This window comes from Prionailurus viverrinus, chromosome D1, assembly GCF_022837055.1.
Source record: "Prionailurus viverrinus isolate Anna chromosome D1, UM_Priviv_1.0, whole genome shotgun sequence".
In the NCBI taxonomy this organism is placed as follows: domain Eukaryota; kingdom Metazoa; phylum Chordata; class Mammalia; order Carnivora; family Felidae; genus Prionailurus; species Prionailurus viverrinus.
The window spans coordinates 10,040,393-10,065,552 of NC_062570.1; the positions used below are offsets into that span (position 1 = coordinate 10,040,393).

The window sequence follows — 25,160 nt, forward strand, 5'->3', positions numbered from 1 at the left end:
GCTCCTTGCAGCAGCACCTATACTAAAATCAGAACAATACAGAGATTAGCATGGCCCCTGCACATGCAACGATGACTCACAAATTCATGAAGTATTCCCTAATTAAAAAAAACAAAACAAAACAAAACATTCCCCATCAAGTTTGAGCTCAAGAGAGGGTATCAGCCATCACACAGAAAAAGAAAGAAATCTCCTATTTCAAACAGCTGACCTTGTCTGGTCCCCAAGGCCTATCTGCCTAGGTGGGTACCCTTTACTGTTTTAAATGTCCAGGTTCTGCAAATGTTTGCTTTTCATCTAATGACCTGCACAGGAGGAGCAATCAAAGGTATTATTCTAAGGCCTTTATATGGCTCAGCCTCTGCTACACGCTATTACTTTCCTTTGAGCCACCGTGTGGATAATGTGTCAGCATCTGACGGAGGGGAGCACTGTGCACACTCACATAGGCTTTGGGTTGCCTTTGACAAGGTCAGTAACTGAACAGAGGCAAAGTTAAGACTGTGTGTATGAAGTAGTTTGCTCATGTTTGGAACCCTGACAATGGGCAAATGGCTGGTAATTACACCTCAAAGTAGCTGCTACCCCCTTTCAAGCAAACACACACCTTTTACTACCTATGAATACTACCAAAGTCATGTTAAAGAGTAGTGACATTAACTGTGAGGAATTGACCTGTGGATCATTTCCCAACCCAGGAATCACTTTTGGGGTAGATGATGCACCGCCCATAAATTAAGGGCATGGTTTTCTCCAGGAAATTTTTGCCATTACAGCAATGTAACCATGCATTCTAAAGAGATATAGCTCAGGGGCACCTGGGTAGCTCAGTCAGTTAAGCTTCCAACTTCACCTTAGGTCATGATCTCAGTCCCTGGGTTCAAGCCCCATGTCAGGCACTGTGCTGACCCCTTAGAGTCTGGAGCCTGCTTCAGATCTGTGTCTCCCTCTCTCTCTCTCTCTTTCTCTCTGCCCCTCCCCCGCTTGCACTCTGTCTCTCTCAAAAATAAATAAGCACTTAGAAAATTTTAACTGAAGAAATGTAGCTCAGAGATTTCCATTTACACAGGAATTTATACACCAACGATTACTGCAAATACTGAAACAAATTAGCATCCTGGAAGAAAAGAAACGGTGAAATTTTCAGTGAGAATGGGCTGCCCCCTGCTGGACTTAGGGAAGTCTCTACAAGGGCACTGCATGCAGTCCGGCTGCCTCAGCAAGTTTTCAGAAATAATGACACTTGGAAGTAAAACAAAAACAAAACCGAAAAACAGAAACAAAAACAAAAACAAAACAAAAACAAAACCAAAAACAACATGGCAACAAATTTAAACTTTGGTGTTATTTTTTAGAATATCTCCAGTAATCACAGACTGTAAAAACACAATCATAGAAAAGGCCCAAGTAGAGGGGAAAGGGCTGAGTTGAAAACAGCACTTAAGACTCTTTTATAAATGTAGCACTGTAAAGCCAGCCTCCTTTTCCTACAGAACTCCACAAATATTTCACAGGCAAGAAAAAAAAATGAGAATATATTCTCGGAAATACCAGGGAAGCTTAAGAGACACGTATTGTCAATTAAGGCAAGAAAAAAGCAAGACCAACTGCTGAATGATATACATGGTGTTTTCTTGTTGATTGAGGGGGCACATTTCAGGTCATTTCTCTCAGAATGAGATTAACCTTTGCTCTCATGTCTGTGTGTGCATGTGGGGGTGGGGGGAGGGCAGCGGCTCCCAGAATCTTTGCCAAAGACCAGTGCGAGTAACAAAGGGGAAGTCTTCACTGTACATGCCCCAGAGCGTAGTAGACGAAATCTACAAAGTAGGTTCGCCCAGTGTGCCCTGCGCAGGGCTAACTATCCACCGGCACGTTTTTTCACTCCGCTCACCAGAGCCACAGGTCCTTCTCTGAGTAGGCTGAGCAGCGCCGATCAATAGGGTCTGAACTTACAAGACCTTGAGTCTTCCTCAAGATTGCATCTGCCTGCTCAAGCACTCTCCTCCCCATCCATCAATAAAATGGCACTTGAATGGGTCTGAAATGGCCAAAATTAGTCATTGCTCTTTTCCAGATGTGTTCCCATTTAAATGTGCTGAGAGGATCAATGGGAAGAGAACTGCAGTAAACTATGAACATTCATTAGTGTACATCAGTACCCTAGTAGTTACTTGTTTCCCAGAAAGCAGGGCCCAGAGAGAATGGGTAAGAGGGCAGGTAAAGTTTGGAAGTCAGAAAAAATAGAGAAAACATGGGGATGGGGGATGGGAGCGGCAAGAAGTGTACCTGGAAGTGTGCGTAGCCAGGGGCTGTAAGTGGAAAACAACAACAAACATTTTGCCTACTCAATTACCTTTGATCTTTGGTGTGACTGTTTGCCTTCCAGCCTCTAATAACAATTGCGGTGGATATTAGAAAACCACATAACAAGGTTTTTTAAAATAAATGCCAGGGCCCATCTGTAGCTACTAACTCAGAATTCCTTGGGGGACTCAAGAAGATAGGGATGATTTTTTAAATGGTCTCCAGTGAGCCTCTCCTGCAGCTGTGGTTGAGAATCACTGCTCTGTAGGTCACATCTTCTCCAGCACTGAGTGTGATGCTGCGGAAGCAGCTAGTAAGCAGACCAAAAAGCACACCCTTCTCATTTGCCAATTTGAGATTCAAGAATTAAAACGGTAAATACAGGGCAATGTCTCCAGTTCTGCAGGCCAATCAAGATCAAACTTATTTTAAGTCATACGTCAGAGCCATCAAGAGTCCGTTGTTTTTACTTCTATCCCCAGGCATGTAACAACGGAATAAGCAGCCCAGAAACTGGATGCAAAAACAAGAACAAAAAGCCCTACCGTTCAAAAGTAGTTTATGAAGATACCTAAGGTTCACTTAAAACATTAAACATTCCTACTCAGGTAAAAAGCTATTTAATCCAATTGTTAATTTAATCACAAACTATTCTAAGAAGAATAGTCACTTCCATGGAGATGTCAGTCATTACATCTTCCAAATCATGTCACTACAATTCTGTCATCTCATATCCCTTATCTAAATTTGCTTCATTTTATTCATCAAATCTGTTAGTTATAATTTCTTTCAATGTCAGGTCTAGGTTGAACTGCACAGCTGAAGAGAGCCAAAACAGCCTTCAGTTTAAAAATACAAAAATCACTCACACTGGGCAGTGGTGGGGGTAGGGGAAGGGGGAGGGCCTGGGTGGTTCAGTGCATTAAGCATCCAACTCTTGATTTCGGCTCAGGTCATCATCTCATGGGTTGAGGAGTTCAAGCCCTGCTTGGGATTCTCTCTCTCCCTCTCTCTCTCTGCCCCTCCTCTACTTACTCACAAAATAAAATAAACATTTAAAAACAAATAAAATTAAAATTTAAAAATCACTCACTACTTGGTATTATTGAATTTTTTTTTTTTTTTTTTTTTTTTTTTTTAGTTTATTTTGAGGGGCACCTGGATGGCTCAGTTGGTTAACAATCAGACTTCAGCTCAGGTCATGATGTCACTGTCCATGAATTTGAGCCCTGAGTCAGGCTCTGTGCTGACAGCTCAGAGCCTGGGACCTGCTTCAGATTCTGTGTCTCCCTCTCTCTCTCTGCCTCTCCCCACTCGCACTCTTTCTCTTGCTGTCTCAGAAATAAATAAACATTAAAAAAAGGGTTTTTTTTGTTTTTCAACGTTTATTTATTTTTGGACAGAGAGAGACAGAGCATGAACGGGGGAGGGGCAGAGAGAGAGGGAGACACAGAATCGGAAACAGGCTCCAGGCTCTGAGCCATCAGCCCAGAGCCTGACGCGGGGCTCGAACTCACGGACTGCGAGATCGTGACCTGGCTTAAGTCGGACGCTTAACCGACTGCGCCACCCAGGCGCCCCAAAAAAAGGGTTTTTTTAAAAATAAAGTTTATTTTGAGAGACAGAGCATGAGTGGGGGGGTGGGGGGAGGAGGGGGGAATCCCAACCAGGCTTCACTCAATCCCAAGAGCTCGATGTGGGGCTCAAACCCACAAAACCTAGAGATTGTGACCAGAGCCAAAATCAAGAGTTGGGTGTTAACCTACGGAGACATCCAAGTGCCCCAATATTATTGAATTTAAATGTATCACTACAAAGCCATCCTGCAGTTAGACTTCCTTTTCCTAGCAGGGCTGATAGGAATGGAGCACTTCTTCACACCTGGAGGGGAAGCTTTCTGCCCCAAACTAGTTCAGAAGGTCTCCTGAGCAAAGACTGACCTTCCAAAATCAAACAGAGATATTCAGTAAAGGTACCAAATCTCCTTTTAGAAAGTACTCTGAGGAATCTGCCTTTGTGTGTGTACTTCAAGAGAATTCCTTAAATATGCACAATATTGAGTCTCATTTACATCTTCCAAATTGCCCTTTGAGTAACAGAGGGCTTATAACTTGCTTTATTTTCAAAGGTCTAAAAATCAGCCACATTGAAAGCATAAGTTGTGTATTAGTTGCAAGTGTCTTTTGGCTCTTCCTTCTTGCTTATCAATGAACATGGGTATTACCAAAATGTTCAGGGAAGCGTGTTGAACCCTGGGAATACATGGGAGTGTGATATGGTCTTTGCCGCTTGATGTGCCAACAATATTCTTGAAAGACAGGTTTCAAAGATAACATGTCAAGGTTCCATGCCATTAGTAAAGACACTGGGTACTCATGAAGGGTGAGGAAAGGAAGTAATCCTCAAGCCTAGAACAGCTTCATAGAAGAGGGGGAGACTCAATCTGGCCTGAAAAAGACTAACAGAAAGAATGAGGACATTCTAGGCACCCCCACCCCCCAAAAAGAAAGAAATTAATTAAGGCTGTGGACTTCTCCTGGAATTATATTGGTAGAGCACCCTTCTCTAAAAGGACTTTAAAGAAATGAAATGAACCAAATTTTGTGGGCATTTTGGGTCCTATGGAAAGAAAACAGATAACCTATCATTTAAAACCAAATAGCTACTAGAAATTACTGGCTATAGGTGCAAGTCAGGGAAATGATGTTAGGAATTCATTCACAAAAAAGTTTTTACTAATCCTGACAACCTCCAACAAAGGGGGAAATTACCTAAGTGTTAAATACTATCAGATCCAGGATACCTGGGTGGCTCAGTCGGTTAAGCATCTGACTCTTGTTTTTGGCTCAGGTCATGGTCTCACGGTTCATGAGATCACACTTCACACAGGGCTCCATGCCAACAGCACAGAGCCTGCTTGGGATTCTCTCTGCCTCTCCTCCACTCATGCATGCGCTCTCTCAAAATAAACATGAAAAAAATGTTTAAATAAATATTAACCAAAACATTAAAAACAAAGGTGGGGGGGCCCTGGGTGGCTCAGTCAGTTAAGTGTCCAACTCTGGCTCAGGTCATGATCTCAACAGTTCATGAGTTCGAGCCCCTCATCTGGGTCTGTGCTGACAGTGCAAAGCCTGGAGCCTGCTTCAAGTTCTGTGTATCCCTCTCTCTCTGCTCCTCCCCTGCTCACACTCTCTCTCAAAATAGATAAAAATTAAACAATTACCAAATCCACACTTCTATGAATATTAAGACTATCACAGTCCAGAGATTTTTAATCGAAAAACCTAAGATGGATCTGGAGACTATTACTTTTTACGCACAACACTGACACATTGAAGTGATTCCCACTATGCTTGGTTTTTCCACAAGTACAATAAAACTAATCCTCACTGACTTTCACAAATAAATGCCTCTTCCTGGAGTTTTCAGAAGAAACATTCTGTGCTATTTGGCCTTTAAGAAGGCAGGGTAGGGGAGATGCTGGGGCTCCTGGGTGCCTCAGTCATTTAAGTGTCTGACTTTGACTCAGGTCATTATCTCACAAGTTCATGGGTTTGAGACCCACATCGGGCTCTGTGCTGACAGCTCAGAGCTTGGAACCTGCTTTAGATTTGGTGTCTCCCTCTCTGCCCCTCCCCTGCTCACGCTGTCTCAGTGTCTCAAAAATAAATAAACGTTAAAAAAAAATTGTTTTTAAAGAGTAGGGGAGATGCAAGGAGTGGAGTTTCAACCTCCACCAAAGATTTAAAAGCTAGAAGCAAACGAGAAGATACCAGCCTAAGAAAGGAAAATCAAATTGCCAAGATTTATTTAACTTTTTCTTTTACAGAAAACACACGTACGCGACATAAATAGTGACACGTGGAATAAAGTACAGGGATCAGGAAGACAAATGAACTGGACAAGACTCTTGCATCAACACTGTACTGCTTCCTGATTTCATGTGCAGCATGAATTACATGGTAATGTATGTACTGGAAAAATTAAAGGCAACATTCATTTAGATTTACCAAAACACCAGAGGGCATCTGAAATCTCATCTTTCTGTTGCAAAAGAATAAAGCTGAGCATACGTCCATCTATCCATTTACTCAAGGCATTTAATGTAGTAACATAAGAATGAATTAACACATGAGCTTTAATAGGCTGTGGAGGCAAAGTTTAAATTGTGTCTCTTTTCCCTCTTTGAAAAAAAATAACCAAATTAAAGCAGAGGTGCCTGACACTGGCTAGAAGACAGCATAATCACAGTGAATTCTTATTTCAAATCCCACGAAATGCAAAAACACAATAAACGATTGCCACTAGTGTTTTGTCCCAACAGTCACTCCAGATGTAATAATGCTACAAAACCACATGAGTTTTTAAGGTTCTTTCCCAGAACTCTAAACCAGCAAAAATGTCCCAAGTAAATGGTTGAGATCAAGAACCACCCTGATTTAAAACAATGTTTCTAAACTTCAATTCAATAATAAAGAGTATGGGCTCCCATTTTCTGTGATTATCCCAAGAGATCAAAATGACTAGTCTTCTGTTTTATCAGATGACAGCCCTCAGGTGCCAGGTACACTTTGATAATAGATGCCTAGCACACTGTCTGGTTCAGTAATGGGACTCAGTGTCGTAAGACCTGGGGTTCAGATCAAGCTGCTTAAGATCAAGAGGTTGGGGGAGCGCCTGGCTGGCTCAGTGGGAAGACCATGTGACTCTTGGTGCTGGGGCTGGGAGTTCGAGACCCACATACAGATTACTAAAAAATAAATAAATAAAATTTAGAGATCAGAAAGCCCTGAAACGGTCAAGTACACCTACTCCCTCATTTAGCTCCATAATCAAAGTTTATTACAAATAATAAACAAAGTCCTCCGTATTTCTCAATACACCACAATCTGTGAAAAGACAAGTACCTCAGATACTTTATCCTTAAAGTGAGCAGAGCAGTTAGCTCATGCTAAACACAGATCCTCTGGAGGAGAAATACTTGTCTGACCAGGTGTTTTGAAACTCTTTTTCCCAGGCAAAGCTGGCTTCCCTGTATTGCTGAGATGGAGACTTTTCAAAAATGTGTTTATATAACATCACATGAAAAATACTCATTTTCAAAATGAACAACATTCGTTTTTACATCCCTTACCCACAGCATTTGGCACAGTGTTCCACAATGTATTGTGCTCTCACTAAAGATGTACCTAGAACAGAGGAAACCAAAACCAGGTTTTAAAAGGGATAGGAGCAGATATCCCCAAGGAATCCCTTGATCAATCATGACCTTTTTTTGTGCTCTATTACAGCAAGTGCTCACTCAGAAGGATTTTTTTTTTTTTTAAACATGCAAGGTGAGAAAAGAGACCATCATTGTATCACTTTGATTAGGAAAAAAGCTACTCACCATGGACCTCCATTATGGGACTCTCATTTTCCTGCAAAAAGTAGAAGGCTTTAGCCACTGTGGAAGACAGCACATGGTTACTGCAGGTGTGGCAAGACATTTCACTGCAAATTCTCTACCCTGTAGTCAGACCACATGTGCCAATATTTGCCTTGGAAAGCAGTAACCAAGTATGGAGAATTAAATACCAGAAATCTTTAAAGCAGCAAGTGGAACCCCAATTTATCTTCACTCTCCAGTTACTGTTCAGTACTGTCTAGACCTATTTCCTCTCCAGCGCTTCAACCTCAGTCTGGAAATTCCATGAGAGGGATCCCGACGAGGAGGAGACTTTTTGTATGTTGACTAGCCATTTCTTTCCCTATGACTTCCTTTCTCTTCTCTTGGGATCAGTTCCTGTTGAAAAGCCCTTCTCTTTGAAGAATGGAAGATGAAAGCTCTGAAAAATCTCTTCATCCTCTCTGCAGATTACTAGACATAATTACCTTTACAGAAATAAGGCACCTATAATATGACCCCAGATTGATTATGTAGAAACGAAACTGATAGGAGATTCTGTGTGGCTGCAAAAGAGCAGGACTTCCAAACATGAGCACAACTTTCCAGACACAGGCTGGGCCGCATCATGGGGCACTGCTGTGATGGTCTAACCCCCAGGCAGAATGGAGGCTCTGAAGAACTCAAAGAAACACAGATAAAATTCTTCCTTAAAATAGAAAGTTACATTATCAGTCAGGTCTCTAGCCAACACCATCGCTCTGTCTTCCAATGTCTTCGGAGTCAAGAGAGGAAGTATGGAAGAGCTTTAGGTAAGAAGTTCAGGAACCCACGTTCTAGTCCCAGCTCTGTTACTTACTGTGGCCTTGGGCAAGCCACTTGCCCTTCCCCACCACCCCCCCAAAGCCTGTTTCATCACCTATAAAATGGGGACCAAACCACTTGTCTTGTCTGCCTCACACTGTGACCGTGAGGACCAAACGAGATCATGTGAAAGTACTTTGTCAACAGTGAAATACTGTACGTAAAGTAACAGTATATACTCATTACACTTTAATTAAGTCCTTATCATTGCCTATTTGACTAGAAGTGCCCCATGCAGAATGTGCTTTGCAATAGATAGACTCAAAAATACGTGCTGTAAATATACAGTGGCCTTTTCCACTAGGGTTCTTTAAAAAAACGGGGGAGGGGGGGCGGGAATTCATCAATAGCCTCAAAATACATTACTTAAAAATGTGAGGTCATCCAAGCCTACCTACCAAGTGATCGAATTAATTTTCCCCAAATATGTCCTATACAGTTATGGTCTACCCTGCTGATGCTTTTATACAGAAAAGTCTGGAATTCAAGAAACAGCATGCGAAAACTTAACACAGTTTGTTGTATAGGAAATAAACTGAGAATAAGAGGCATCCTACGTAATGAAATTAGATTACAGTTCCTCAAATGGTTGCCTTTTTCCTGAGATATCTCCAGGACAGGGTCCTCGTCCTGTGAAGTGCTTTAGAGAAGCTTAGTCCTGCACAAGGTGAAAAGGACATGTAGGTTGGCAATTAGGCTGTGCTCATTTTCAGCACTAGGACTTGAGTAAGGTCTGCTAAGAGCTGCCAAACAGCTTTGGTGGAGAAGCCTGTGTGGCCCAAAAGAGGCTTGCTAGTTCTCAGATGCCAGGCCAGAGTATGGAGAGAGAGTTTAATGCAGCCATCCAGTTCAGGGATTTTCAATTCTTCCTGTAAGGTGGCTCTGCTCTTCTCCGGTCTAGTAAATATTGAACAGAAGAAAAACAGTAAGATGTAGAGCAACATACCTACCAGACGTTAAGGCCTTTTTCTGCCTAGCTGCAAAAAGTTCACATGCAGAACAGAGACACAGCAAGACATGAATGGGAATTACTTTGACCAGCCCAAAGCACCCAGATTCTAGAATCCTGTGTCAGACAGCCTTTATTACAAACGTTACAAATGATGACGTGGAGGGCGTCCTGTCAGTGCAATCACTAGTTAACAGGATGGTCGTCCTTTGGGGTCACAGGCGTGTTGCTAACCTCCACTTTTCTTCCTGATTTGCTTTGCTTTCCGGGGTTTGAGGATGGTGTAGTTTGCATACGCTGTATACTGATCTGACAGGAAGGGGACATAGAATGCCCGCAGCAACTTTGAAGATCTGAAAAACAAGAAAGAAGAAAAAAGAATTCTATCGTTTGAGAGAATTTACTAGCAGTGTTGAAAATGATGAACGGAAGTTAACTAAACATGGCGGTGAGGATCATATCCTGTATATGTAACAAGAAAAACCTGTCCTTTAACTATTAGATCATGAAAACAGACTTAATCAAGACCAAGTACCTTGTTACCAACACCGAAAAGACAGTGCCCCTAACAAGCCACAGAGTATCCTTCAGAACAGCCCGAGGCCTTCCCTTTGCAGAGAATATGCCATAGAAAAGCTCCAGGTCAATCAAAGGACTGCTATTACTGGAATAAATTCTTAATACCCAAATGGTTTCTGCCTTCCGCCAAATGCCCAAATGATTCTGATTCCAGTTCTAAGTTTCCCTAGAGAGAGAAAGAAAACTACGTGCAGGGCTTCCTGTGCACAGTGTGCCGGCAATGCCTGAGTCAGAGAGGGAGTGTCCCCACAAGCGCGTGTCCCCGGCAGGCTGGAATATGCCCACTTGTGACTAAAACATACAAATAGCTCCAAATCTGAATTTCTCACGAGCTTCTGAAGAATGTGAAAAATGCCTCACATCACTGAGCACTCACTATTGGACAAGCAATGGAAAAAGTGCTCACACTTCTTGAGATATTTAATCCACCCAATTACCCCAGGAAGAAACTGATACTATCCCTACTTTATAGTGGGCAGCTGAGGCTCAGGCAGACGGATTTGCTCAGGGTCACACCATAAGTGATGGAGCCCTCACTCAGACCCAGATCTGATTACGGATTGTGCACTTTTAACCTGCACCAGGGCATATCCCACATCCCAGAAACGGGCGGACCAAATTCATCACTTCCTAGAAAATGTGGCAGTGGTAGTTTCAAATTCTATATGAAGTCTTACTTCTTGACTATGCTTCTGGAGTCTGAAAATCAAAAGTTGGCCCAGTTACCGCCACCTTAAATGAGGCAGCTGAAGAGTGCTCCGCTGGCAGTCCTCTTCCAGACTCTAAACTTGTAAATGTCATGTCAACGTGGCATTTGTACTGGCAGCCTGCCCCTGGGTTTGGCAGACTCCCGCAGTGCCTGCACACAATGATATCGTGCTTGGCATACACACCTCGTAGATTCTCCCCAAATGGGACGCTGGCAGTGCTCGGTGCTCAACAGAGACGTGCTTGACTTCAACAGCTAACAGTTCGAGGGCTTTGATAGAAAAGAGGCTTAGAAGAGAGACACCCGAGATAAAGCGGGCCTGCTAACAGAACGAACAGGAGGGGGGGGCACCCACCTCTGTCAGAAAGCAGCTAGTTTATTCTTTCTGCCCATGCTGCACAGATAGGGGGAAGGTCAGAACAGAAAGCCATAAGCCAAAGCAAACTCCTGTGAGCTTAAGTGTAGTAAAGACACGCTAAGACTAATTAAGTGTCATTTCCGTTCCAGTGGACTCCGCAATAAGAGCTCTGTGAGCACAGTCCACGTGTATTTCCGGCCAGCTCAGTCCTTCAGGCTCCAGGAGAACATTAGGGCTGCTGGGCCCACTTTGAGTTTTTCACTTTCTTTTCTGAACAATTCCTTACTACGTGGGAAGGCTGTTATTTCATGATTTTGTTTTAGAGTCTTCCTAAGAACAAAGAGAAATTATACTTATTTTTAAAAATAGAATAAAACTAATTCTATCTTGTAATTACATATGGGTCCACTGCAACCTTTGATAAATTTAAGCTGTATTATAGGATCTTGGTAGGGGTTTTTTTTCCCCTCTATCTCATGTTATTTGCAACTTTTTTTTTAAACGAGTAAGACAAAGGAAAATGATGAAATCACCAAAAAGGATGATACAAAAATAATCGCTATTGCATCATCCTGCAATTTTCTCATTGCATTACCCAAAGTATTGTATCATCTTTCAATGGGTAGAAAGACCTGAGACGCCATCTTGGTAGTCTGCTTTTAGCTTTCATTGAACACAGATGAGAATTGAGAATTTTAAAATTTTCTGTCCATAAGGCCAATAAGAAGACGACAGACAGAGGGACACATGTCACAATCATTAGACAAATCAGAAGATGGACACAAAGAGACAAAGGGCAGCAGCACCTGAAATGCTATCGTGGATGGGGACACTGACCCTAAGTAAAACTTGAGCTCTTGAGTCTTCAGATGACAACATACTATACGGTATCTAAGGAGGAATCTTCTCAAACTCAAGAACTGATGAGTGAGCAATAGATCTCTCAGAACAAAGAGAAAACAAGGGACTCTCATTCACTTAGTCATTCCACAGGAAGGACTTATTCAATATTTTGCAATGAAAACCTGCTGGACCATCCTGTTATGCTAAAAGGGTGCAGGATGAGATTCTTTCATCTTTTGTGCCGGGGTCCAAATTTTACTTGATACAGTTCATAAATGGACAAATGCCGAAGACAGGTTAGTATACAAAGGTGACTGGAAAGTATAGATGAGAAACAAACGTGCAAATTCAATGGATCATTTGACGTTTAATATATTCAAGAATGAAAATGTCTGAATTATGGAGCCAAGAACATAGCTATACTCTCTTTAACAAAATTATGAGCCATTAAAGATTTAAAAAATTCTAGTGTTACGTTTTGATGTTGCAAGAGTGAGAAGAACCAGGAGTACTAAGTTAGAACCTACCGGAGGTAGATTTAAAGTCGGGGACCAGTGTTTTCAAGACGGATATATTCCAGGTTCACGCATGACAAATGGTTTCAGAGACATCCATTTCAGGTGTGTATCTATCTAGGTACATCTATTCCAAACGAGGAGAACCTGGAACCAAGTGTCAGGGTCGCTACATTTAAATTATTAAGATTTTAAATGAAGAGTTTATCTATCCTCTTATTTACATAAGCTATTTATAAAATAAAGTAAAAAATGTAAAAAATGAAAAGTGTCTATTGAACCAAGATAGTACACGGTGATGGAGTATTTTTCTTGGTGTGCTGATAGGTCACGCCCAGAAATTCTAAAAGAGATCTTGGGCCATAAGTGGGACATCACCAAAAACACTGACTGCCCTGAAATAGAAGAAGGGCCACTATACATGACTGTTGAATGCAAAAGGCATTGAGAAAAGGTAAAAAGATAAAGGAGATTGGGAAAAAATATTTGTAATACATCTGAGAGGATTAGTAGCTAGAGTATGTAAAGCATTCCTGCAGTCAAGGATAAATGACTCCATGAGGAAAAATGACCAAGAATATGAACAAAGAAAAGAAACATAAATGGCTAACTATATATAGAAAGTAATATTCAATTTTACCAGTAATGAGGGAAATGTAAATTTAGGCACAATTTTTCAATAATCAGGTTTGCATGAATCAAAAAGTCTAGTAGCATCAAACAATCAAACACCAGTGAGGATTTAGGAAATAGATACTGTCAAAGTGAAACCTGCAAAGCCACTTGGAAAGGCAATTTTAACAATATTAAAACAAAAAACTATGCAGTCCCTATGAAAAGGGTTTTATCTTATACTTTATGCCATACTGCTTTTTTAACAACCTACTTTGTTTTCCATTTGTTACAACAGAAAATTTACAACATATACAACAGTAGGCGAAACATACTACATATAATAGTTTTTAAAAACCAGGAGACGGATTTTTAAAATAAATATCAAATCCTTAAACAACAACAACAACAAAAAAAAATCCTATGTGCTTACTATGTGTAGGGCTTTGGGTACTGTCCCTGAGCACACCAAAGTTTCTGTTCTCAAAGAGCTAGTGATCTACGTGGAAGAAACAATATAAATGATACGTAACCATGGCACAGCATTTCCTAACTAAAAAAAGGTGATACCAAAGTTCAAAGTGATAATAGACACAGTGAGAAGCGAGGACAAACACTGAGGATTGCATGGGTATGGAAGACACATTTACTGTATCTTAATTCATTTCACCCATCCAGCATTTCCAAGATATACTAAACAGAAAGGCAACTTGCCCTTTCATAACCAAATCTACAGCCCTTTTAGGTTAAATGCTCCTTCTTAAGAAAAACCTGTACAGCTATATACTTCCCTCTTATGACCACCTTTGCTGGATCCCAGAGGTTTTGGGCTGTTGTGTTACTTTCATTGCCTTCCATGTACTTTTTAATTTCCTTTTTAATTTCTTGGTTAACCCATTTTCTTCAGTAGGATTTTTTAACCTCTAAGTATTTGTTGTCTTTCCAAATGTTTTCTTGTGGTTGATTTCGAGTTTCATAACACTGTGGTCTGAAAATATGCCCGGTATGATCCTGATCTTTTTGAATTTGTTGAGAGCTGATTTGACCCAGTATGTGATCTATTCTGGAGGATGTTCCATGTGAACTTGAAAAGAATATGTATTCTGTTGCTTTAGGATAAAATATTCTCAATATAACTGTTAAGTCCATCTGGTCCAGTGTGTTATTGAAAGCCACTGTTTCCTTGAATTTCTGTTTAGATGATCTGTCCATTTCTCTAAGTGAGGTGTTAAAGTCCCGTACTATTATGGTATTATTATCACTGAGTTTATGTCTGTGATTGATTTATATATTTGGGTCTTCCACGTTGGGAGCATAAGTGTTTACAACTGTTAGATCTTCTTGGTGGGTAGACCTCTTAATTATCATATAATGTCCTTCATCTCTTTTAACAGTCTTTATTTTAAAATCTAGTCTGATATCAGTACGGTTACTCTGGCTTTCTTTTGGTGACCATTAGCACGATAGATGGTTCTCCATTCCCTTACTTTCAATCTGAACATGACTCTAGGTCTAAAATGGGTCTCTTCTAAAGAGCAAATAGATCTTGTTTTCTTATCCATTCTGTTAACCTATGTCTTGTGATTGAAGCATTGAGACCATTGACATTTAGAGTGAGTACCAAAAGATCTGAATTTATTGCCATTGTGTTGCATGTAAAGCTGGAATTTCTGGTGGTGTTCTCTGGTCCTTTCTAGTCTCTGTTGCTTTTAATCTTTTTTTTGTTTTGTCTCAACTTTTCTCCTCTCAGAGAATCCCCTTAAAATTTCTTGCAGGGCTGGTTTAGTCATCACAAATTCCAGCACTTTTTGTTTGTCTAGGAAACTATCTCTCCTTCTATTTTGAATGACAGCCTTGCTGGATAAAGAATTCTTGGCTGCATATTTTTCCAACTTAGCACGTTGAATATATCCTACCACTCCTTTCAGGCCTGCCAAGTTTCTGTGGATAGGTCTCCTATGAACCTGATCTGTCTTCCCATACAGGTTAAGGACTTTTTTTCCCTTGTTGCGTAATTCTTTGTGTATTTTGTGAATTTGACTAAGATATGCCTTGTTGATTATTGGTTTTTGTTGAATCTAATGGGAGCTCTCTGTGCTTCTTGGATTTTGATGTCTGTGTCTTTTCTCAGGTTAGGAAAGTTTTCTGCTATGATTTGCTCACATAAAAAACCTTCTACCACTTTTTCTCCCCATTTTCTGGGACTCAAATGATTCGGATGTTATTCCTTTTTTAGTGAGTCACTGAGTTAATTCTTGTATCGTGCTCTTTTACCTTAGTTCCTTTTTCAGCTTCATTATTCTCCATAACTTTGTCTTCTATATCACTGACTCACTGCTCTGCTTCATCCATCCTTGCTGCTGTGGTATCACAAGTGCATCTCAGTGATAGCATTTTTTAATTTCGTCCTGACTAGACTTCACCTCTTATCTCTGCAGAAAGGGATTCTATGCTTTTTTCAACCCCAGCTAGTATGCTTACTATCATGGTTCTAAATTCTAATTCAGACATCTTGCTTCTACTCATGTTAAGTCCCTGGCTGTCATTTCTTCCTGTTCTTTCTTTTGGGGTGAATTCCTTCATTTTGTCATTTTGGAGGAAGAAAAAGAATAAAAATTAAAAAGATTAAAAACACCACCAAAAAATCCAATAAAGGAAACTAGCTCCTAGGTATAGTTTGGTCTGGGTGTTGAAAGAAGCTTGATTGCATAGAGGAAAAAAGGAAAGAAAAAGAAAAAAAAAGTAAAAGTTGTTTAAAAATTCAGAATATGTATACAAAATAGAATTAAATGAATTGGAGAAGGTAAAATAGAATAAAAAATAAATCCCCAATAGTAAAAATTTTTAAAAATTTATATAAAAAATGGAAAATAAAAATGTTTTCTCTTTCTGTATCCAAGAACACACACACACACACACACACACACACACACACACACACACAGAGATGGACCAGTGAAAAGAATGAAATCTGAATGAAATTACATCCAGATTCCCCTAGAAGTCAAACTATGAAGCACTTTATATTCCACACCCTAAGCAGGCAGAGGGACTTGTGGTGGTCCTCTAGGGCTTGCTTGGTACAGTTGGGCAGGGCTTGGTGTAGTAGCTCCATTCTCCACTAGGTGGTGCTACTTAGCTTACTGGGGTGGCTCAGTGTGGCACATGTGCCCATGTATGCACATGCGTGGGAGAGGTGAAAATGGCATCACCCAGATTCCCAGTCTCTAGCATCAGAACTCTGTGCTCTACCTGACTAGCAATCAAGCACCCCTCATTCGTCTCCAGCTTCTGTCTACTCCCCGCTTCTATAGTGTCCATGTCCAAGCCATTAGCCTTCCAGGCAGCAGTGCCCTCATGAATTTTATCTCAGATGGGGCTGTTTCCAAACCCCTCACTTCTGAGGGCCCTGCGGCTTAGACCCTCTCCAACCCTCTAGGGGAGAGTCTCACCAAGAAATGGCCAGATGCCAGGTTGCCCCTGGGAACATGCCTACAATCACGCTGCTATAGACACTCAGAGGTTGTGGCTGGATGCTGGTTTGCCCCAGAATAAGTTTGTGCGTAGCAGCAGCATTTCAGGGATTATGGTAAACACACAACCTGCATCAGGTTTCACCAGACCCTGGTGTTTTTGTTTCAATACCACAATTGTATTCTCTGAGGTCCACTGGGACCTTTGCCTGTGGTGAGACCGTGCCAAATGCCCTCCTTGCAGGGTAGCAGGGGAACCGCTTCCCTCCGTGTGGCTCACAGAGCCCTCAGACCTCGCTGCCTGCTCCTGGGGATTTGCTCTTCTCACCAGGGGACAGCCAGGTATTGGGCTGTGGGATTCCCAAAGCTGCTCTGCCCTGTATAGAGTCCTAATGATATCGAAACCCTCTCCTTCCTCCTTTCTCCCCTTCTTGTTCAGGCACTTATGGGTGCTTCGACTTTCTCTCCAGCTTTCAGGGGACTGTTTTTCCTGTACTCTCCCCCCTCCCCTTTCTCTGTCCTCTGTCCACAAATACCACTCCCTACCCTCCACGGCTTCTCTCTCACCCTCTCACCTCTCCGCACTGCATACCTGCTGAGTTCTTGGGCTCAAGTTATGCAGATTGTTGTTAACCTTCAGATCTATTTTCTAGGTGTGCAAAATGGTTTGATGCTGATCTAGCTGCATTTCAGGGATAAGAAAAGCCAAGAACTTCCATGCTCTTCCGCCAACTTGACACCCTCCTCAACAGGTCTTGAAACCATCCTAGGAAACCCTAGGTTTCCATTTCTATCAGTTAATCTCTTTCGGCGTACCTTATTTGTTTATTACACTCCTCACAATTTTTAATTATACATTTATTTGTTGGCTAACTTGTTTATTTTCTATCCTGCACACCCTCCACCAAAGATCTCTGGGACCAAGTCTGTTTTATTTACCAACAGTACAGTGTCTGGCATATAGTAAGTGCTGAAGAAAAAATGTTGAATGCATGGATGAATGGAAAGCAGGGAGGCAGCAAGATAGAAAGAAGAGAGTGACACAGGGATTTTATACAAATGAGACCTGACTTCAGTTCGGTTCAGCCACCAGTGACTGAGCACCATGTCAAACAATGGGTTAGAAAAACAATGGTGGACAAAAGATTGCTACTCTCGATAGGGAATTTAAACTCCAATCGTCTGTGTGGTTTGCAATAACCATGTTGCCAAGGCCAAACATGGGTCTGACTTGGAAACATCAAGAGATCCACAAAGCATCTGATTGTGCCATGCTTCATCAGGGTACAATCCTAAGAAATTCAGCATCAAATTCTATCACGTGTTCAAGAAGTAAGAAGGCCTTTCTACTTAAGCCTGAAACACAAAACTATATAAAAGATGGCGACCCTCTATAAGTAGAAGCTAAGAACAATCTATCATCAGAGATTGGTATTGGGGGGAAAAAACCTTATGAGAAGATGAATCTTCTTTTCTCCTGCAGAATCTGCTTGTAGTCTTTAAGAGCACTGTCTACCTTTCATATCTACAGCCACTACTATCTTCTAGAAGATGAATAAACAGTCAATCTACACACCTCTGTATGTGTATAATGATTTTTTTTTTTTTTACACTCAAAGACAAGTTGGCTTGAATTCTTCACTTCTAACACCATAGCTGCTGTTCTAAATTTCTTACCATCAACAGTTTTAATATGTTAAGCACGGCTGGGTCATTTTGAACTGTTTTAGTGTTGCTGGAAAAAGGGAAATCAAATTGGTTATTTGCCTTTGTGAAAGAAAAGAGCAGTTGAGCACTGGAATAATGTGTGCGTGTACACTCACAGACCTGGAAACAAAGATCAGACTGAAATACAAATGAGAACAAAACTAATGTCTATCAAAACTCCTACAACAATGTCTGTAATGATGTGAAACGCCAAAGTATTGCCCTAGGGAAGCACAGGAAGCATAATTTAGGGAGACACAAAATACGAGCCTCAGTCATGGAAGCCGACTTCCCCTCTCCCAGTGAGAAAGTCACTCAAGCAATTCAAGGATGAAATAGACGTGGACAAAGCAATTGCCTGAATAGCATAATTAGCTGACAGCTCAGAATGTTTTCTAATTCAATTACCAGCCCTATTTATCAGGGCCAGGCCACGCTCTGCCATGGAGATTTCAATCTGCCCTTGCTGACGTCAATGGAAGACTGCCTGACAGTTCAACAGGCATAAATGAAATGCTGGGTCAATTTTTCACGTTAAAAACAAAACGTCCTAGTCCTCAGGTTTTCTCTTTTATTTTTATCTATCCATCCATGCATCCAAACATCAATATCCCCGTGAACCTATAGTCTAAATACATCACCGGTTCTTTTTTAAAGCTGGCTTCCTCTCTTGGTCTCCATCTCTTGCTCTCCTGCACTCAGTTCATATTTCAGTGACTGATTTTCTGCAGTAGAGTGGGCCGTTCACAGCTATCTCTAGTTCTGAAGAGATCTCAGAATCCCATCAAGGTTTAATTTTACCCACCCTCAACCTACAGTCCCATATCAAGCAATTTAAGAGCTTATCAAAAAGCTGGTATGCATCAAAAAGGTAACAGTTCTGGGGCACCTGGGTGGCTCAGTTGGTTAAGCATCTGACTTTGGCTCAGGTCATGATCTCACAGTTTGTGGGGTCGAGCCCTTCGTCTGGCTCTGGGCTGACAGCACAGAGCCTGGAGCCTGCTTCAGATTCTTTGTCTCCCTGTCTCTCTGCCCATACTCCACTCACACTCTGTCTGTCTCTCTCAAAAATAAATATTTTTTTAAAATGTAACAGTTCTTTGATACTCTTAAGTAGGAAATGGGTTGAGGGACACTAATGTTTAGTCAGTACTGCAGAGTAGACATTTATCTCTTTTCCCAATAAGAGAGATGGACACAGGAGTTATGTGCTGGGTGCCATACTCCACTAGAACACCAGCTTCTTGAAGACAGAACTTCATCTAAGTGCTCAGTCTCCAGTTTTTAGGATGGTACCACAGAAAGAACTCAGTAAATCCTCTTCTGTGGGTGAAAGAATGACTATGCCCTGCCTCTTAAATGTGAGCATCTACTCTCACCTCCCTCACTTCAGGCAATATTCATCTTCTAAAAGAAAAAGCAATTATCAAAAATAATACAAAGCTTTTTTTTTTTCTCTTCTCTTCCCAAACAATTCAGTCCTAAAGACATCAGATTGGTCTAAACAAAGCAGGGGCCTACAGTAGGAGGGTGGGGGAGGGCAGAAGCTATGATGGCCCATGGGATGTTCCAGCACAACTGACATGTAGAGGGCATCCATATTAGCAAAGCAAACATTAATGCAAAAGGTCAAGTAACCTCTCCAGGTCTCTGTTAATGTAAGATTTACTGAATGAAACTTTATTTCCAGCAGGCGTGTCCAACAGACCCGACACTCAATAAATAGATATATTCCCAGTTGCAACCTCCAAAGATCCATATCATGATCTGCAAGTTCACTGAGACACAAAGTGTACTCACAGCACTTCAAGACTGGTGTACAACTGATTCATGGCCCTGGTCAGTCACTTGACATGATACCATAACCTCTTGATAGTCACCTTTAGACAAAAATTCAGAATGAGGGGACTGAGAAAGAACTGGTATTAGGCAACTGGCCATTTTCTGACCTTTAGTCCCACCAAGGTGCTGGGAAAATGCTCTACACTCATCTGTTTTCTGTTTGATGGCTACTTAGATATGAAGGTATTATATGCTACACGCACCATTCTTGTGCAGAAGACACTACACAGCGTTCAAAAATGTTTCTGTCTCTCCTCTTTGGACCTCCTTTGGGCTATTTCTACGTGAGAACTAGTAAGTAACACTGGAAGCCACTTTAGGTAGAGGATTATTCCAGGGATGCAAAGATGGTTCAATATTCACAAATCAATCAATGTGATATACCACATCACCAAAATGAAAAAAAGCACATGATCATCTCTATAGTTGCTGAGAAAGCAACTGATAAAATTCAACATCCAATCATGATGAAAACTCCCAACAAAGTGGGTTTAGAGATAAAAATCTTTTGACACAATGAAGGCCACATATGAAGACCCCACTGCAAGGCGGAGGCCCACGTGGGGCTGTTGTTCAGCAGGCCCAACCTGGCTTTAGGCCCAGGGCCTCCCAGCCGGGGATTCGGCACCTGCACCCACCCAGCCGCTGCCAGCTCTCGTGGTGCCTGCGGCCTCCACTGCAGCATTCTACCTGGGTGGCTGGGCGGTCCGTGGGCAGCAGCGAGGCCATGCTGACCGACTATGGAGGAGCAGCAGACCACAATGAGCTGGAGGCTCTCGAGTCCATCCACCCCGACTCCTTTCACAGGCAAGGGTCTCTCAGCTACCCCCTCAAGCCCCAGTTCTGTTCATGTTCTCTCTCACCAGCAGTACAGCTGTGCTGTGAGGACAGGAAGGGGATGAGTGAAGAGCAGCTTGAGTGTCATTAACCAGTAGTATCAGAAAATCCACCCAGTTTCACCATTACTCTGACATCTGAGGCCTGAGAAAATGAAGAAACTGTCCAGGCTATCCCTCAAGTGAACATACAGTTAAAAATACCTAGATGAAGCCCTTCTATGAAATAATCTCCCAAGAAAATCTACAAGACAATGATGGCTCAGACATTTTAACACAATTAGCATTACAGGCAGAAGGAAACCATGATATGGTGATGATCTTTAGGGACAGCTGTGTGAGAAAAACTAAATGAAACAGATCAAATAAAAACCAGAAAAGGGGCGCCAGTGGGGCTCATTTAGTTAAGCATCTGACTCTTGATTTTGGCTCCGGTCATGGTCTCATGGCTCATGGGCTCCAGCCCCGCATTGGGCTCAGTACTGACCATGCAGTGCCTGCTTGGGATATTCTCTCTCTCTCTCTGCCCTGCCCAGTTCATATATGCTCCCTCTCTCAAAATAAATAAACATTTAAAAAGAAACTGGAAGAGAGGAAACAAAACAGAAAAAGAAGCAGACAAAGCTGAAAGGCAATTATTTCATGGCACTCCTGTTACAAATGAGAAGTTGGAAGGCCAAGTTCGATGCAGAACTCTTAGAAATTAAAAAGAAATGAATGCAAGAAGGAGAATGAGCAGGCAAGAATAAATTAAGTGGGAAACAGCTATTTGAAATATTGAAACAGATCATCATCTTGACACATCTGCTACCCAGTTTTCAGAAGATGCTGCAAGCAGTAGAGGCGGATGAACCTCACAGGAAATGGAGGACTTGGAGCCAGAGGATGACAAGGATGACAAAGATGAGTCAGACTACAATCGTGCTGACCCAGAAGACACTGATCTGACAGACAAGTGGACTATCCCTAACTTCAGAGAGCCCAGACTGCCACAGTATCTGTGGCTGTGCTGAGGTGTTGATCTTTTACTCTGAGAAAAAATACTTTTCAAGAGAATATTCATCTGATAGCTCTCATCATTCAGCTTAATAAACTGACCTTAAAATTTCAACCAAAAAAAAAAAAAAAGAGAGAGAGAGAGAGAGAAAGAAGGAAAAAAAACCTACAGCTAATATCACTCTCAATGGTGAAAAACAGAGCTTTTCCTCTAAGATCATGAACAAGACAAGAATGTCCACTCTCACCACTTTTATTCAACACAGTACTGGAAGTCCTAGCCACAGCAACCAGACAAGAAAAATAAAAGGCATCCAAATTGGTAAAGAAGAGGTAAAACTTTCACCATTTGCAGGTGACATGATACTGTACACAGAAAATCCTAACAACTCTGCCAAGAAACTAATAGAGTAATAAATAAGTTCAGCAAAGTGGCTAGATATAAAATTAATACCCAGAAATCTATAGCATTGCTATACACTAATAACAAAGTAGCAGAAAGAGAAATTAAGAAAATAACAGCATTTACAACTGCATCAAAAATAGTAAAATACCTAGGAATAAACTTAGTCAAGGAGAAAAAGACTTACATCCAAAAAACTATAAAACCGTGATCAAAGAAACTGAGAGGATACAAACAAATGGAAATATCTACTAGGTTCATGTATTGGAAGAATTAACACTGTTAAAATGTCCATACTACCCAAAGCAATTTACAGATTCAATGCAATCCCTATCAAAATGCTAACAGCATTTTTCATAGAATTACAACAAATAATCCTTAAATTTGTATGGAACCACAAATGACCCCAAATAGTCAAAGCAATCTTGATAAAGAAAAACAAAAGTGGAGTAATCAGAAGTCCAGACTTCAAGTTACACTACAAAGTTCCAGTAATCAAAACAGTATGGTACTGGCACAAAAACAGATACACAAATCAATGGAACTGAACAGAAAACCCAGAAATAAACCCACGCTTATACAGTAAATCTTTGGCAAAGGAGTCAAGAAAATACAAAGGGGAAAAGACAGTCTCTTCAACAAATGATGCTGAGAAAATTGGATACATACATGCAAAAAGAGGAAGCGGGACCACTCTCTAACGTCATACACAAAAATAAACTCACCATGGATTAAAGATCTAAATCTGAGACGTGAAACTATGAAAATCCTAGAAGAGAGCACAGGCAGTAATTTCTCTGACATCAGCTGTAGTAACATTTTTCTAGATAGGTCTCCTGAGGCAAGGGAAACAAAAACAAAAATAAACTATCAGGACTACAGTAAAATAAAAAGCTTTTGCACAGCAAAGGAAATCATCAACAAAACAAAAGCGCAACCTATGGAATGGGAGAAGATGTTTGTAAATGATATATCTGATAAGGAGTTAATATCCCAAATATATAAAAAACTCATATAACTAAACATCAAAAAAAAAAATTTTTTAAAGGGGCAGAGGACCTGAATAAATATTTGCCAAAGATGACATCCAGATGGCTAAGAGACACAGGAAAATATGTTCAACATCACCCATCATCGGGGAAATGCCTTATCAAACCACAATGACATGTCACCTCACACCGGTCAGAATGGCTAAAATAAAAAACACTAAAAACAAGTGTTGGCAAGGATGTGGAGAAAAAGAGATTATGCACTGTTGGTGGGAAAGTAAAGTGGTGCAGCCACTGTGGAAAACAGTATGGAGGTTCCTCAAAAAATTAAAAATAGAAATACCATATGATCCAGTAATTCCACTACTGGGTATTTACCCAAAGAAAACAAAAACACTAATTCAAAAAGATACATGCACCCCTAAGTTTACTATAGCATGGTTTACAATAGCCAGGATATGCAAGCAGCCCAGGTGTCCACTGACAGGTGAATGGATGAAGAACATGTGTTGCATATATACACAAGGGAATATTATTCAGCCATAAAAATGAAATCTTGCCAGGGCGCCTGGGTGGCTCAGTTGGTTGAGCATCTGACTCTTGATTTCAGCTCAGGTCATGATCCCAGGGTCATGGGATTGAGTCCCACATCAGGCTCTGAGCGGAGCATAGAGCCTGCTTAAGATTCATTCTCTTCTCTCCTACTTCCCCTCTACCCCACTCACATGCTCTAATTAAAAAAAAAAAAAAAAAGAGTAAACTTCAATTAAATCTTGCCATTTCTGATGACATGAATAGAGCCAGAGGGTATAACGCTAAACAAATAAGTCAGTCAGAGAAAGACAAATACCCCATGATTTCTCTTATGTGGAAGTTCAGAAACAAATGAACAAAGGAAAAGAGAGAGAGACACAAGCCAAGAAATAAACTCTTAACACTATCCAGAACACACTGATGGTTACCAGAGGGGAGGTGGGGGATGGGTCAAATAGGTGCTGGGGACTAAGAGCATACTCACTGTGATGAGCAGTGAGTCATATATAGAATTAGTGAATCACAATCATATTGTGCATTTGAAAGGAATCTAACACCATGTGTTAACTATACTGGAATTAAAATTAATTTCATTTTTAAAAAGAGATGTGGATTTACACAATGGACTATGTTACACAGCCACAAAAAAAGGAGGAGACTGTTCCATTTGAGACAACATGGATGGACCCAGGGGGTACTATGCTAAGTGAAGTAAGTCAGAATGAGAAAGACAAATAACATATGATTTCACTTATATGAGCAATCTAAAAAATAAAACAAATGAATAAACAAAAAGCAGAATCTGACCTATAAATATGGAGAATAAACTGATGGATGCCAGAGGGAAGGTGGGTAAAGGGGATAGGCAAAACGAGTGAAGCTGAGTGGGAGATACAGGATTCCAGTTATAGAATAAATAAGTCACAGGAATAAAAGGCACAATATAAGGATACAGTCAATGACATTGTAATAGTGATGTATGGTGACAGATGGCAGTTTCACCTGTGGTCAAAGTAGAAATAACGTATGACCTTATCCAAGTGTGAATTTGCACACCTGAAAACTAATGTAACATTGTGTGCCAAATCAAACCAAAAAAAAAAGAAAAAGAAAATGAAATTCATCAAATAATGGATAAATATTTTTCTGAGAGCTTACTATGTGCTAGGAGTTACAGAGATTCAGTAAGAGTTGTGGTTTCTCTCAAGGAACTCAGAGATAAGACCTCTGATGAGACCAGCTGCTTGGTCTAAGC

General features: G+C 40.9%; 1 protein-coding gene and 1 non-coding gene across 8 annotated transcripts in view; one reads left to right on the plus strand and one right to left on the minus strand.

Annotated features, from left to right (window-relative positions):
• Positions 1 to 106, plus strand: LOC125147257 (U6 spliceosomal RNA). The gene has a single exon (XR_007145091.1). It is a non-coding gene; the product is annotated as a U6 spliceosomal RNA (small nuclear RNA).
• Positions 107 to 5,419: 5,313 nt separating this feature from the next.
• Positions 5,420 to 25,160, minus strand: part of ALG9 (ALG9 alpha-1,2-mannosyltransferase) — a 94,168-nt gene continuing 74,427 nt past the window's right edge. For 4 of the 7 annotated variants that reach the window (XM_047877162.1, XM_047877159.1, XM_047877164.1 and 1 more), the window contains 2 exons: positions 9,744 to 9,862; positions 5,420 to 9,457 (listed from right to left, as the gene is read on the minus strand). In XM_047877162.1, coding sequence (XP_047733118.1) covers positions 9,420 to 9,457; positions 9,744 to 9,862 — 157 coding nt within the window. In that variant the 3' untranslated portion in view covers positions 5,420 to 9,419. Of the gene's footprint in view, positions 9,458 to 9,624; positions 9,863 to 25,160 lie in introns of those variants that run through there. The other 3 variants (XR_007156152.1, XM_047877161.1, XR_007156153.1) reach the window with 3 other exon arrangements.